General features: G+C 52.0%; 1 protein-coding gene across 4 annotated transcripts in view; it reads right to left on the reverse strand.

Moving 5' to 3' along the window:
- LOC133348653 (DENN domain-containing protein 1B-like) overlaps positions 1 to 15,169 on the reverse strand; it is a 50,668-nt gene extending 35,499 nt beyond the window's left edge. For 3 of the 4 annotated variants that reach the window (XM_061561588.1, XM_061561587.1, XM_061561585.1), the window contains exons 1-6: positions 14,850 to 15,169; positions 14,438 to 14,555; positions 8,634 to 8,698; positions 5,787 to 5,830; positions 3,182 to 3,231; positions 220 to 339 (exon numbers count right to left, since the gene is read on the reverse strand). In XM_061561588.1, the coding sequence (XP_061417572.1) occupies positions 220 to 339; positions 3,182 to 3,231; positions 5,787 to 5,830; positions 8,634 to 8,698; positions 14,438 to 14,454 (296 nt within the window). In that variant the 5' untranslated portion in view covers positions 14,455 to 14,555; positions 14,850 to 15,169. Of the gene's footprint in view, positions 1 to 219; positions 340 to 3,181; positions 3,232 to 5,786; positions 5,831 to 8,633; positions 8,699 to 13,901; positions 13,920 to 14,437; positions 14,556 to 14,849 lie in introns of those variants that run through there. The other variant, XM_061561586.1, reaches the window with a different exon arrangement.
- Positions 15,170 to 16,095: the final 926 nt, after the last annotated feature.

Genomic DNA, 16,095 nt, shown 5'->3' on the forward strand with positions numbered 1-16,095 from the left:
TTGTGAATGGTCATGAATCTTGCTGGGGGAGGTCGCGATATGCCACTTCTCTCCACTGCAGGAACATTCATTAGCAAGGACCCTTTCCGCACGCTCGAGCGATTCACACACACACAGAGGGCGGTTTCAGCTCTCTTCTCTGTCCACATGCGCCCGGCTGATGAGGGGGTGCCCTGCGACCCACCCAGCCCGCTCCCGCTCCGCCCCCACGTGGCTCACCTGAGCAGAGCCAGGCAGGTGTGCGACGCCGGGCACATGCGGCATATCCCGAAGCTCTGGGTGCCGCTCACGTCCGTGAGCACGAACGTGAAGCTCTGGCCCACGTCCCGCAGGCTCACCCTGCGAAGACAAATCGGCTTCAATCACTGCAGGAGGAATACGATGAGCTATGAAGCTCTTATACTGGTAGGAACCACCTGGTTCCACCAGCCCACAGGCGATTATTGTGTCCGTCCGTCGTGGATCCAAAAATGGGAGGGGTGGGGCTGGGTGGAGAGGGGAGGGTGGGGAGGGGCTGGGTGGGAAGGGGTGGGTTGAGAGGGGCTGGTCACCCCGTGGTGCCCTTATAAAACTCAACGTTTAACCTACTCACGCCGGCTTGTGCCTGCCCTCACAGTCGGGCATATTTGCGGAATACACCACGCCGCCGTTGACCCTGGCCATTGACCGAGCAACCCAACGTTCCTACCAGCTCCCTCCGCAGGAATGTGTTTCACAGATGTCCAGTAGGGGCATGGGGTGAGAACGTTACAGCAACAATCCGAAAACACAATAGCAGTGCAAAGTACAAGAAAGGTAAACGAATCATCCAAAAGCATACAAATTAAACTAAACCATCCCCATCCTACCAGGCAAAGTCCACCGAGGTATTAATTTATTTTTCAGAAGAAGTGACCTGTATAGGCGGCCTCCGGTTCACGATGGTCTGATTTGCAACAAACCACATTCACGGCGTTTACATAATCCACGTTTGTCGGGATGTTGAACTTCTATGCCATCGTACTCAGCCAACCGTGCTAATCGGACGGATTCATTTACGAAGCAGAAACTTGATTTACGATGTGACTTGGCATGGAGCTTTTACTATTCGAGTGTTTTTTATGGATGTTTACCGATTAAACCCGTTAGATACGGATGATGAGTGTAAATACACATCGCCAGGTGATGTTTCTACCATTTCTACCATCTACGGCAGGGGTAGGCAATCATCATAACAAGAAAAAAAAATTCGAATTCAGTAACAAATGCAATATTTCAAGAGCCGCAATGCATGCGAACACAAGACGGTGGGTCCTTAATAAATGACGTCGTCACGAAGCGGTGTCCTTAAAGAGCCGCATGCGGTGCAGGAGCCGCAGGTTGGCAACCCCTGGTCTATGGGAAAGTAAGTTCAGATTTACGACGATCCAATTGACAACTTCGGGGTTCCAGGAATGCTTCGTGACGTCGTAGAAGTGCAGACCGCCCACGTGGCCTTCAACAGACCATTGGGGCAAGTGCTGTTAGCGAGCTCCTTTAAAGGCCGGCACGGCACACGAGGGGTGGGTGGCCAGCACCACGCCCAGATGTTTGTCTCTCCAATGAGGATGTTTATACATCGCACCATTTAAGGTTGAGTCAACCTATGGGAGGCCAAGCGGTGGTTTCAGATAGTTGTCACCGGTGTTGGCCCGAAGCGGGAATAGACCTCGGGTCAGCAGGTTTGTAGAGCAGTGCGCTTAACCACTGCTCCCCATGTGCAGACTCACCCCACACGCGCACACACACACACAGTTTCATTTTATTCAAGTGCCGTATTTCAAGTACTTGGCTAAGAGCCCATAGATTTCTATTTGCACCTTCTCAGGGGAGACATCGTAATTGGGCAGGGCACATTATTTACAGGGACAATGTTTAAGTTTTGCAATTTTAATAGTGACAACTCGTGTATATTGAGCCGGAGGACATTCCACATTACTACGAGAGGAGCTAATCGCTCCACAGCACGACCTCTCGTTTAACTACCCAAGAACGGGCCAAGGCTAACCACGATCAGGATCCACTTCCAAGACGAGGGGCCAGCCTCTCTGTAGGATGCCAACAGCTGACTTCCCAACACGGGGGGGGGGGGGGGGGTAAATCATGAGACGTTCTAAACGGCGAAGAACTGCAGGAACATTCACATGACGGCACGCACACTCGGGGACATTAAGACAATGATACAGGTAGGAACAACAGTTCCACACTGCCCACCAGGGATTATTTGTCTGTCTGTCGTGCATAGCCACACCCTCGATTTGTATTTCATAGAGCGCTTCGGGGCGGGCTCAGCACCACGTGACGCGCCGCCCCACGCAGCTTGCGCCGTGTGACACGGATCGCACGAATGCGCCGTCCAACCAACTTCCTACCCGCCCACTGCGAAGGAACGTGTTAAACTTACACAAACCTTCACTTATACAGGCTGTGACCCCCCACCCCCACCTCGTGCGCTGGCTGACAGCGCAGTTAATGGCTACCCAAGACAGGTGAATGCTGCACAGCATAGCCACCACCACCAGTGCTCAGGCTCTGACAAAGGGCACTGGGGGGGGGGGGGCAAGTCCAGGCGAACGTGAAATTGTGCAATGACACGCCTGGTGCGGTGGTTCGACTATGTTGTAGCAAGCCTAGCTCAAGGGTTCTACACAGTTGCTTTAAGTGTCAAGTCGATTTTGTGTAAGCCAGGTAAGAACTCCAGAGACCAGGTGGAGTCTCGTTTGCAACAGTGACTTGGGACATCGATAGAACGGAAGCAAAACCAATAAAGGTACAGCAGTGATGGCAATAGAAATCGAAACAAAAATATAAAAACAAAAAACGATGGATTAACATTGATTGAATAGTTTCTCTAGCTTTTGCATGCAATCTGTTATCATTTTAAGCAAAAGTCTGTGAAATGGCTTAAGTCGTGGCAGCATTTAGACGGAGCTACCACACGAGGTGAACATACATTTAATTGTGTGAACAGGAAGCACCGATCAATGACTGTGACCTCGTCGCACACGTGCAGTGTCTCGGGTCTCACCATAACACACACACACACCGTGACAGTCAACCAAACCCATCGCTACAAACAAAAGTGAACATATTCGGCCAGTCGCTACACAAAGGTGCAACCAGAACAGATGACACCAGCTCCCCAAACAAACCGAGCACTCACCTGGTCACATCGAAAGGAAAGCAGAACTTGGGGATAGTGCCGAGCACATCCTGCGGGAGACATGAAGCGTCAGTGTCAATAACACGTGAACACATGGACAAAGAACCCCCAAATATAGCTGTTAGCGAGCACCTATGAAGAACAGCACGGTACACGAGGAGGTGGGTGGCCAGCACCACGCCCAATCGCCTTTGTCTCCCCAGTGGCAACAATTTTACATGCTGCACCAGGTACTCATTTCAGGCTGAGTCGACCTAGGGGAGGCCCAGGGCCAGTTCAGATAATCGTCACTGGTGTTGGCCATGAGCGGGAATCGAACTCGGGTGGCTGGGTTCGTAGCACAACACGTCAACCGCTGCACCACCGCTCCCCACGCACACACGTACTACCCATGTCTACTCAATTAATCGTGCGCGCATACACACACTCATAACACACACGTACGACCCGTGCCTACTCACTCACATGCACCCCCATACATTCACTCACAACACATGCGTGCGTGCACACACACACAAGTGCCTACTCACTCATACGTGTGCGCGCGCACACAAACGCATACAACCCATGCCTTACATACACTTATGTCACATACAGCGATTCAAACACAACGTGCACTCACACATGACACGCACTCACACACGACACAAGCACACTCTCGTGCATGACGACGCACGTAGCAAATTACACAAATCCAATTCGTGATCTCTCTCAGGAAGACATCCGTCCTTTATCTGATAGCCAGAATTATTTCCCGCTATCCGATGATTTAGCAAACAGGTGTCATCTCTGCTTCTCTGTTGGATCACAACAGAGGGGGGCTGCAGATTGCAGGTTTGTCAACACACCCCTCCAGGGACGCTCATCTCATCCACACACACACTGGCTTTTCTGTAACACCGTCCGCCCCACCAGTCAGCAGTGTTGCAACGCGATGCGCGCTAGCACGCATTGCCACGAGCATTTCCATGGTGGATACGCAAATATGCCAATTACAACCCGCTGCCAATCCACTGCTGGATGGAGGCTTCGCCACGCCGCATTGTAAACGGGGGGGGCGGCGTGTTGCAGCATACTTAATCAGTGCAGGTTACGTGAAAGCAGCACCAGACCTGGTCCAGACATCACTCGCCGCTGATGATAGCCATCGCCGGGGAGGAATTAAAAGGACGAGTTGATCTAAGTGCGGCCCAGGACCGATTTAGATATTCGTCACCGGTCGCCTGCGAGCGGGAATCGAACTCGGGTCGCCGGGTTCATAGCACAGTGCAATGACCAGGGCGCCACCGCTCCCCCCCCCTTCTATTGTCTAGCATGTGCATATCACAACACAAGTCCTTCAACTACTCAAGTTTCCTTCGTTCAACTGGGTAAGAACTCAAAGGCCAGGATGAGGCTCATTTGCAAGAGTGACCTGGGGCGTGAGTCTGCCAGCAGGGGGGGGTCAATGAGTGCTGCTGCCGTGTGCGTCATCCCAGTTGAGTAATTCGTGGAAGATTGTAGAGCCCCAACTCCGGCACATGGTGGCCCATCCTTGCGAATGACGTTATGGGGTCCTTGAACGTCCACTGTGCAGCGGCGGTAACAATCGGGGCGCATCGCTGGATTCGAACCGTGCTCCTCTGTAAGAATCGGCGAGGCCATGTCACCATCTGAAAAACCTCTCTGAACAGGGGAAGAGGGGGGGGTCTATATTGGCCACTTTGTTAATGTTTTGTACGTGGGAGGAAATTACGAATTAAGTTGCGTTTCCTGCAAAGCCCCGAGCGAACACTCGCACCGCTCCTGCCCTCGAGATCCACACGGGCAGCATGTGCTGTGCTTCCACCACCTGGACACTTAAAAGCAGCAAAGTCGGCACGGGGGAGCCTCACAGCACTCGGTGATCTCTGCGTAATCCACCAACCCCAGCTCACAAGCGCCGGACGACCAGGCGCGGCACCTACTCCTACTCACCAGCCCTTCCGCCATCATCTAATTCTCACCGTCATCATCATCGTTAATATGAAAGGTATGTGAAGGTTAATGTTTATTTGTTTTATTATGTTATTGTGTAATGTACTGTATTTTTGTCAGTGTCTAGTTAACAAACAGGGAACTCAGTTAAGCTATGAGGAGTCTGACCGCGGCCGTGGTTCCCCTAAGCCCCTATTTCCCACAGGCCCCTGCACTTTACCAACCGCAGATTTGTCTACCGCAGCATTTTCCAGGAACCTCGCCCCCCACGTTTGGCGAGGGATTGCTGTACATTGAACTTCTTTCGCACCGAACGTAGCCGACCGCAACTAATCGGAAGTGTGGGGGAAGGACAACAAAAACTAAACAACAGTAGCAGTTCCAAAGAATGAGTTTGCCAACCGAGATGATTTAAAAATGCATAGCTCCAGTGGCTCCCTAATATCGGAAGAGCGTTCCAGATGGCCGCAGAAGCGCATCTAAAAGCGCGCGATGCGGTGGCCGTCTTTGTTCGACGGTTAGACAAAATTAATGGCAGGAAGAGGGTTTTATAATCGGCTGGTGGCGCGGTACCCTGGCTCTGTGTGGCACGATGTGAGATTCAGCCCCACCCCCCCCCCCCCCCCCCCCCCCCCCCGAGTGCATTCACCTGCTTGTAATAATCCTCCGGGTACTTCCACAGCACTTCGGCACCTGGGTGGGGAAGGGACAGGAAGGCACGTCGCATTAGTGAGCTGCTGCTGCCGCCACTGCTGCCACCGCTGCTGCCCCTGCCGCCGCTGCCAAATGAGCTCGATTGAGCTCCACGGAGTGAGCATCACGTAGCGAGCGGCACGTAGCGAGTGGCACGGAGCGAGCAGCACGGAGGCTCAATCAGGTGGCCAGGTCACCTTGGCGTGCCGAGCAGCGCCACTCTGCGCCGCACGCTTTAATGAGGCCGGGTCACAGCAGCGAGGCAATAGCCGCTGCTATTCCTGGCCACGCCGGGGTGACGTGTCCTGGAACATGCTTTTTTGTGTAATGTCACTAGATCAATCAGTGCTCTTGAAGCTGGCAGACCTCACTCAGGATCAAATCGAGGAGTCATCACGGTCAATGGCTTTGATGCCATTACACTGTCACCGCTGCCTCTTGCCAGGGTCATCACTGTTGCACAGTCGACACCCGATCTCTCACCAAGGGGTTCGCCGCTTCAACGCCGAGCTCCGAGAGCCACTCCTAACACCGGTGTCCCCAACCCGCCCGCCCTCCCTCCCTCCGTCCTGCACCCCAACACTTCCCGATTGCACCTACAACGCGACCTGCCACTGTTTGTTGACAAAAAAAAACGTTGCTGAACCTACTCTCAAGCCTCCTACACTACGCGCGCCTTCATCCAGAGGACAGATGCCCATTTTTTTAGTTTTGTGTTGTTCAAGTCTTGCTCTCCGACCCGTAAATCAAAGGTCCATCTTTATAACACGAACAACGACCTCTCCATTCCTATGAAGTGATTCGTGCAGTCCATCAAAAAACTGCATTGCTAAAGCAAAACGCCACTCGATCTCCTCTTCACAACCTGCGTTGTTATTATTACGCACATTGCTACCTAAACATGCCGAGTGCTCTCACTTGCTTCTCACTGCGATTACCGCGCAAAAATAGTCAGTCTCTTAAAATAAAAATAAAAATCCTAAATTATTCGCTTATGCTACATTGGCAGTGGTGCTCAAGCAAACACGACAAAAACACACACACACGACAACAACGACAACAACAAACCTCAGCACACTCGTCAATGCGCTTATAGAGCATTTGGCTGCTACTATAAATTCCCACAGGCGATAAGGCACTCCGCTGAGCTATAATTTGTGGCCGGGTCGCTTCTGAAAAAGAGCTACATAGCTCAGTGGGCCCTACCTGGTAACATGAAAACAGTTTATTTCTGTCTCAATAACATTGTGGCACTATAACGAACACATTCCTGCGGAGGGAGCTGGTAGGAACGTTGGGTTGCTCGGTCAATGGCCAGGGTCAACGGCGGCGTGGTGTATTCCGCAAATATGCCCGACTGTGAGGGCGGGCACAAGCAGGCGTGAGTAGGTTAAACGTTGAGTTTTATAAGGGCACCACGGGGTGACCAGCCCCTCCCCACCCAGCCCCACCCTCCCCACCCAGCCCCACCCTCCCCACCCAGCCCCTCCCCACCCTCCCCACCCAGCCCCTCCCCACCCTCCCCACCCAGCCCCACCCTCCCCACCCAGCCCCTCCCCACCCAGCCCCACCCTCCCCACCCAACCCCTCCCTGCACGACAGACACAATAATCCCCTGTGGGCTGGTGTAACCAGGAGGTTCCTACCAGTAGAAAGTACACGATAATAAATTAAAGTCACAGGTGACGTGTTGGGCAATGGCCCTCCTGCACCGACCAGTGAGGCCTCTCTGGCCTATCAGCTGTGAGGAAGGGCCATTTTGCCCTTCTTTTTTGTTAAAGCCACAGTGTTCTTGACGAACGCGTTGTTACTTTTGTTGTTGTTGTAATTTCTGAAAGTATCAAATCAAAGGCCAAAAAAAGTGCAAATTTGGCGCCTCACCTGCCGGAAACCTGACGAGCCTCCCCCCCAAGCAAAGGTCATGGGGCAAGTCAAACGCCTTCCCACCCGCACACGCGCCCAGCACATCCGCTAATTACAAGGCACCAACCGTGCACGCACGGGGGCACGCGCGGGCGGGCACGCACGGGGGGGCACGCACGGGGGCACGCACGGGGGCACGCACGGGGGCACGCGCGGGCGGGCACGCACGGGGGGGCACGCACGGGGGGGCACGCACGGGGGCACGCACGGGGGCACGCGCGGGCGGGCACGCACGGGGGGGCACGCACGGGGGCACGCACGGGGGCACGCGCGCGCAGACTCACCGACAAATGCGTCACATTTTCCCGCTGCGTGCATCCTTTGCAAATTCACGTCGCAATAAATAAATATTTTAAATCTCATCTGCGATTTGTGTGACTACGTTTGCCCTCACTCCCGCGTGCACGAGAGACCTGTCCCGGCAGGCTCCCGCTCGGTTACACAAATATCATACGCGAACACTGTACCTTAAACATTTAATTCACAGCTCTTTCTGAATCCTACCGCTAGGTAAAAGCCTCCCTCACGGGCATTGTTGGACCATACTTCACCACGCTGGTCAGTGCGGGATGGCGATGGGGCTTACGCGCAACATCAGCTCAAGTATCGCTCGTCGCTGGTTATGAATCGTGGGCCGCGAATCGAACTCGGATCGTCGGGTTCACAGCGCAGCGCGCTAGCCACCGCTCCCCTTCCCCAGTGGTGCATCTCAGAATTAGAATCATTATTTAGACTGCAGGAGAAACCCGATGAGCCATGAAGCTCTTTTTCACAGATGTCCCATATGGGCGGGTCAGCGAGTTCCAGCAGCGGGCAATGTGATGCGTGCGTCTGTGGGCTTTCTGCAAAGGGGTGTAGCACCGAGCGAGAGCACAGTTACCATCTCCTGTCGACACCGGGCAGGAGACCTCGACGAAGACTTCAAAAATGCGCTCCGGGTTCTCCCTGGAAAACAACGGCAACAACAACAGACGTCGTGAGCATCGTTTCAAGTGTCAACAGAGGCATTCGCTACTTTAACTTTATGATCTTTGGATTCAATAACAACGCTTCACCCGGGGGATACGTTCCAGGGATACTCGTGAATAGCACAGTTCGCGGATAATGATATCGGCCTACGATAAATTACCTTAAATAAATACTTAAATTAGCTATTAAATACGTGAACATTATCACTTTGTCTCATCGCTTAATTTCATCACTTCCTCATGTCACATTTCCTCTCATCGCTTTCTCTCTCTCTGCAGTCGTGCAGAGTGCCAGATGAGATTCGCGGACAGCCAACATCACACGTGGCAAGTTTGTGAATGACGAGGGAATACTATGCTCATTTATTTACCCTGCAGGGATAATGGACCGAGTTTAGGAAGCCTGGCACGGGCAAGGGGATTGGAAAGCATATGCAAGGAGTCACAAAGCTCAGGAAGAGAAATTAACCGAGACACGAGGAGGTGAGGAGAGGGACACGGGGAGATAAGACAGCGATGAGGCAGATGTGGCTACAGGCCGGGCAGACACGAATGCTCATGAACTATAAGTCCGTGCACACAGAGACAGTGAAAGGCAGAAGGATATGCATAGACGCTGAAATGTAGCAACAGAGAAGATTGGGTAGCACACAGATAGACACGGACAAGCACTGCAACAGATAGAACGAGACGGAGAAACACTCCGAGGTCGACAAGTCCAGCCAGATTTAGATCGAGAAGCAAGATCAGCGTGAGAACAACACGAGTGGCTGCCATGAATAATACATTAACAGAGATTGAAGATAAAACAACAAAATACAAAGCTCCCCCGTGCAGCCTGCAGAAGCTGCCAGGGCAAGCACTGCCAAGCGAGCACCTACGACAGCCGGCACGGTGTGGCCAGCACCACGCCCCGGCCACTGATGAAAAGAAACGGAGACACCGGGGGACCCGAATATGGAGGCAAAGTAACGAGAAACAGAGAGGTCAACAGTCTCACAGACGCGGGCGAACCCTCACACCACGCAACGTGGTGGTGGGCCAGGACCACGGCAGTCCTGCTGCCATGTGCTACTGGAAACCACTCGCACAGTTCAACTATAACGCTTGGTGTTCATAACGCGAATTGGATATAACCCAATGAATGAATGCGTTAGGGAACACTTTTTTGTCATGACGTGGATGCGAATTGGATATAACGCGATTGAGTGAACAACACTACGTCGCGTGCGTGGGAAAAAGCGGATGTATGGCTGCCTCGGCGTAGCATCACACAAGACGACGGGATGCTGCTGGATGCTTCTAGATGCTACCCACGTATCTCAGCCTTTGTTCAGCCTGCATACGCATCTCACGTGTTATCACCGATTGTACTTTACCCAATATGATATAATTTTATTATAACGTGATTTTCCATAACGCGGTGTTCTTCAGGGACGCAATTACCACGTTATCATGTATCCGTTAGCCTAGTGAATGCAATGTGTGCCAGGTGGCGCTGTGAGCAGAGCACTCCACTGACCATCAGCAGGATTGCCAATTCAGATCCCGGTAATGCATCATCATCATCCCTTCAAGGTCAATAAAATGAGTGCGAAGCCACCAGCGGTTGTCCCATAGCGACTGAAGCATATCTAACATCAGAAGAGCGCCGCCAGATGAGTGGAGCTCAATTCCTTGTTACCAGGGCGACACTTGGGCGTCTTAATTATAAGTGAAATTAAACACATTCCTCCTGCGGAGGGAGCTGGTAGGCAACGTTGGGTTGCTCGGTCAATGGCCAGGGTCAACGGCGCCGTGGTGTATTCCGCAAATATGGCCGACTGTGAGGGCGGGCATAAGCTGGCGTGAGTAGGTTAAACGTTGAGTTTTATAAGGGCACCACGGGGTGACCAGCCCCTCCCCACCCAACGCCACCCCTCCCACCACCCACCCAGCCCCACCCTCCCCACCCAGCCCCTCCCCACCCTCTGTCTGTTTCCCCACGTGTCTGTGTGTTTCTCTTCGTCTGTGTGTGCCTGTGTGTGTCTCTTCGTCTGTGTGTGTGTCTCTGCGTTCGTTTGTGTCTATGTCTCCGTGACTGTTTGTCCAACTGTGCATGTGACTCGGAGAGAGTTGAGGGCTGGGGGTGGTGACTGACAGTTGTCTGCCATACTGCACCGAGACCAATGGAGAGGGGACGGTGGGAGGTGGGGGGGTCTTGAAGTTCGTTCCTTTCAAAATTCCCAAAATACAGCAGCACACCTGGGACTCACTGCAGCACAACAGTTGCGAAGCACTCACATGTCGTGTAGAACGCCCAATTATAGAGAATACATGTCAAAATGAGGTCACACTTTGTGGAATTAACACGCACACAATTGCCACCGACATTGGTGCACAATTGCACGTTTCACTTTCCTATCGTTCACAGAGAACATGCTGATGGCACGTTGGGCATCCCGCGAGCACGTGAGCGTGCATATTTACTTCCTGGAACCTAATCAATCTACCACACTGTGGAATCATAACCCACACGTTATCAATAACCGATGCCTGCAATTCTATCCATGAGCACACAGATAACCCAATAAAAACTCTCAGCAGAATATATTGATCTTCACCTTTTCCCCAAGCAGTTGCTTTGCCAATTGTACAATCAGGGTCACGTCACATTTGCATTCGGAAACTCTCACAGTGAGCAGAGCACTACCTTGTGTGAGGGCAAAATCTCTGCAAGCTGACAATACAGAACTACGTAGATATCAAGTTCTTTCAATGGAACCCTAATCCACACGAGGTGGCACACGGGCGTATATGGCCTGAAAACCAACAGCAGAGGATGTTTAATTGTCCTCTGAGCATTTTTGGAGTAAAAAATAAATCAATGTAATGCGATGGGGTTTTATTAACGTGCAGCCTTGGTGTGCGCCTCGACTCGTCACATCCACTCCGGCTCTCTGGCCTCTCGACTTATGTGCTATTAAGAAGGACCATTGCCCTACGGTGGGCTATTATGTTTCCTTTCAAGGATACACACACGGTGTTATTGACGAGTGCGTCGAGTTCATCGTTGTGCTTGTGCACAACTGCCAATGCATCAGCGGTACCGAATTGTGCTAACCAGGATGAAACCTACGGTATGATGTTTGTTCATATGTTCATTTTATGTATATACAGGATATAAATTTGACTTAAAACTTTCGTGACTGCAGGAAATCATATTCTTGGTTCTTTCGGTAAAGTCACATAGATAGAAAATAAATAAAAAATAATAAAATTCAATCAAAGTAAAAATATTAAATTGAAAATGTCGTAGGTTATTTCTTTTATCATTTTTAATTAGATTTAATTTAATTTTAATTTTATTTTCTATCTCCGTGACTTTACCGAAAGAACCAAGAATACAGTATATAAGTTTTTGTTTCGACAATAAATGCTAACAAACCTATTTACTATTTCCTCAATGAATCGACATTATATGAAATCAAATCACTAAGTATTAAACACGTTCACTGATCAAACGTGTACAATAAATATTCTGAAGGTAAATGTTGTCGATTTACCACGGCTTGCTTGTGCCGAATTTAAAACGCGGAAGGAAGGGGGGGGGGATTGCATAAACTGTGGTGTAAATTCAATTCTGATAGGATAGCGAGAGTATGTGTCATAGATGAGATCGATCTGGCAGCCATGTGCCACCTTGGAGCTAAATATCAGACGATATTCGTTGCTGTGTTTGACGAGTAGTATACGTTTGATATCCACCAGTATAGTTAACAATTATTAATCCATACTCTGTTTTTTCGGTAAAGTTACGTAGGTAAAAAAAAGAAAATAAATCAATTAAATCACGTTTCGGAGGCAACACAAGCTTCCGTCTTCAGGTTGAACCTCTGAAATGTCGTGATAGAAATTTATTTATTTATTTATTTTCTTTCTTTTTTACCCACGTGACTTTATCGAAAAAACCAGAGTATGGACCCTTGGAGTCACGAAAACTTCTAATCTAGAATTAATTATTAATTCAATATACATCCTCAACGTTATTGCCGCTATTGTCTTTATTTCGTGTCGCCCATAGTTGACGGTGATACTAAATACGTTCGTGAAAGACACAGCCGAAAAAAAATCACACGTATACAAGAAATCAAACGCAGCAATACATCTCATGCTATGGAAACCATCGAATTACTAGATCGTGACAACCTGGCTAAACACCGCTGTGTGAAACCAGGATGTGAACCCACGATCTCAGCAGGGCCGGCTCCTAGTTCCCCGTGGAGGTTAATGCACGTACGTTGACCTTCCTTCGCACCGTACGTAGCCAAACGCAGCACTCATTAGAGGACGGCACGAGCATGTGGGCCCCATAGCCACCTGTGCCAGGCCAGGTGCACTTTGAGGCCACGTGAAGTTGTCGAAGGTTCGCTTGCTGACAGACCCAGGTGCCAAGACCATCACAAACATCCACACAACCACTACGGCCACATATCACAATCACCACTGTCAACATCAACAACAATAACCGATATCACACACACACGCACACACACAAATATTCTACAATATTATTTTCATAATTTTTAGAACTTGTCTACCCAGGATGCTGCTAAGTTTTCCCAGTAGGGGGGGATGATTGCGACGTAGATTTCAATTTAGTAATTTGTGGCGTTGACATTGTATTTGTTCACTGTTGACGATGACGCCGTGCCTACTCTCGCAAGTGACAGCACGCGATCTTCAATAAAAAAGATTCTCTCTCAAAACCGCAAGTCACAAGCACCGTGCCCCACAACCACAGCCGAGCAATTCACAGGTAGCAACGCCCCTCTCAACCTGTCCTTGTACCTGAGTCTCTGAGTCTGAGTCTCTGTGTCTGAGTCTCTGAGTCTGAGTCTCTGAGTTTGAGTCTCTGAGTCTGAGTCTCTGTGTCTGAGTCTCTGAGTCTGAGTCTCTGAGTTTGAGTCTCTGAGTCTGAGTCTCTGAGTCTCAAAGTTTGAGTCTCTGAGTCTGAGTCTCTGAGTCTGAGTCTCTGAGTCTGAGTCTCTGAGTCTGAGTCTGAGTCTCTCTACCTGAGCCTGAGTCTCTGAGTCTGAGTCTCTCTACCTGAGTCTCTGTACCTGAGTCTGAGTCTCTCTACCTGAGTCTGAGTCTGAGTTCCTGAGTATCTGAGTACCTGAGTACCTGAGTCTGAGTACCTGAGTCTGGAGCCCATGTCTCTGAGTCTGAGTACCTGAGTATCTGAGTACCTGAGTCTGGAGCCCATGTCTCTGTGTCTGAGTACCTGAGTACCTGAGTATCTGAGTACCTGAGTCTGGAGCCCATGTCTCTGAGTCTCTGAGTACCTGAGTCTGAGTACCTGAGTATCTGAGTACCTGAGTCTGGAGCCCATGTCTCTGAGTACCTGAGTCTCTCTACCTGAGTACCTGAGTATCTGAGTACCTGAGTCTGGAGCCCATGTCTCTCTACCTGAGTACCTGAGTACCTGAGTATCTGAGTACCTGAGTCTGGAGCCCATGTCTCTGAGTACCTGAGTCTCTCTACCTGAGTACCTGAGTACCTGAGTATCTGAGTACCTGAGTCTGGAGCCCATGTCTCTCTACCTGAGTACCTGAGTACCTAAGTCTCTGAGTACCTGAGTACCTGAGTCTCTGAGTACCTGAGTCTGGAGCCCATGTCTCTCTACCTGAGTACCTAAGTCTCTGAGTACCTGAGTACCTGAGTCTCTGAGTACCTGAGTCTGGAGCCCATGTCTCTGGCCGGGGTCTCCCCTCACGTCTCCCGCGCCGCCGCTGGCCCCGGTGCGCGGCCTCGACTCCCCGACTCCATCGCCGCCGCAGCTGCTGCCGCTGCTGCTGCCGCAGCCAGAGACGAGGTGGGGGGGGGGACGAGGTGGGGGGTAAGTGGAGGGTGGGGGGGGACGAGGTGGGGGGTGGGTGGGGGAGGGACGAGGTGGGGGGTGGGTGGGGGGGGACGAGGTGGGGGGGGGGGCGAGGGGGGGGTGGGGGGTGGGGGGTGACGAGGTGGGGGGTGGGGGGGGTGACGAGTTGGGGGGTGGGTGGGGGGGGACGAGGTAGGGGGGGGGGCGAGGTGTGGGGGGGGTGACGGGTGACGAGGTGGGGGTGGGGGGGGGCGAGTTCCCTCACGGAGCCCGCGACCAAGAGGAGGCGCTCAGCGCCCGGGCGACACGGACAGCAGCAGTCGGACGAGGTGGTGGTGGTGGTGGAGACGCTGGTGGTGGAGCAGGAGGTGGTGGAGGACGAGGTTGGTGGTGGTGGAGCAGGAGGTGGAGCAGGACGAGGTGGACGAGGTTGGTGGACGAGGTTGCTGGTGGAGGCGGCCGCCTCTGAACTTGTTCCTCTGCCGGCCGCGTCACTCGCCGCGACTCCTCGCGCGTGACGTCCCCGCCCGCAGTCACGTGGCCGTCTCCGCGCATGGGGGGGGGGTGCGTGACGTCATCACAACAGAGCCAACCGCTGTCGTGACGTCATCGCAATTAAGTCAGCCCACTGTCGTGACGCCATCGCAACAGTCAACTGTCATGACGTCATCGCAACAAAGCCAACTGTTGTCGTGACGTCATCGTGACTGATTTTAACCACTGTCGTGACGTCATCACAACAGAGCCAACCACTGTCGTGACGCCATCGCAACAGTCAACAACTGTCATGACGTCATCGTAACAGACGACAACCACTGGCGTGACGTCATCGTAACAGAGCCAACCTTTGTCGTGACGCCATCGCAACAGTCAAAAATTGTCTTGACGTCATCGCAACAAAGCCAACCGTTGTCGTGACGTCATCGTGACTGATTTTAACCACTGTCGTGACGTCATCACAACAGAGCCAACCGCTGTCGTGACGTCATCATCAGAGCGCCATCCACTGTCGTGACGTCATCACAACAAACCAACCACTGTTGTGACGTCATCGCATCAGTCCTCCACTTTCGTGACGTCATCTCAATAAAGCTAACCGCTTCCTGACGGCATCGCAGAAGAGCCAATCAGTATCGTGACGTCATCACGTACGCAGCCCGCCCCCTCTCGAGGCGGCACCACCGCCGTGACGCAATCGCGCCAAAACGTGACGTCATCAAGACACAGTCGTGACGTCAGCCCTGATTGAGTGCGACGCGGGGAGCGAGGTGGGGGTGGTGAGTGGTGGGGGCTGTGAATCCAGTGACATCGACCACCAGCACCACGCCCGGCCGCCTTTGTCTCCCTCGTAGTGATGCTTGCACACCAGGTACTCATTTGAGGCTGAGTCGACCTAGGCGAGGCCGAGGACCGGTTCAGATGATCGTCACCGGTGTTAGCCGTGAGTGGGAATCGCCAGGTTCTTCCACTCTCCACCACCAACAACAAAAACCACCACCAACAACAACCAC

This window comes from Lethenteron reissneri, chromosome 27, assembly GCF_015708825.2.
Source record: "Lethenteron reissneri isolate LAM-NWPU_2019-01 chromosome 27, ASM1570882v1, whole genome shotgun sequence".
Lineage (NCBI taxonomy): Eukaryota > Metazoa > Chordata > Hyperoartia > Petromyzontiformes > Petromyzontidae > Lethenteron > Lethenteron reissneri.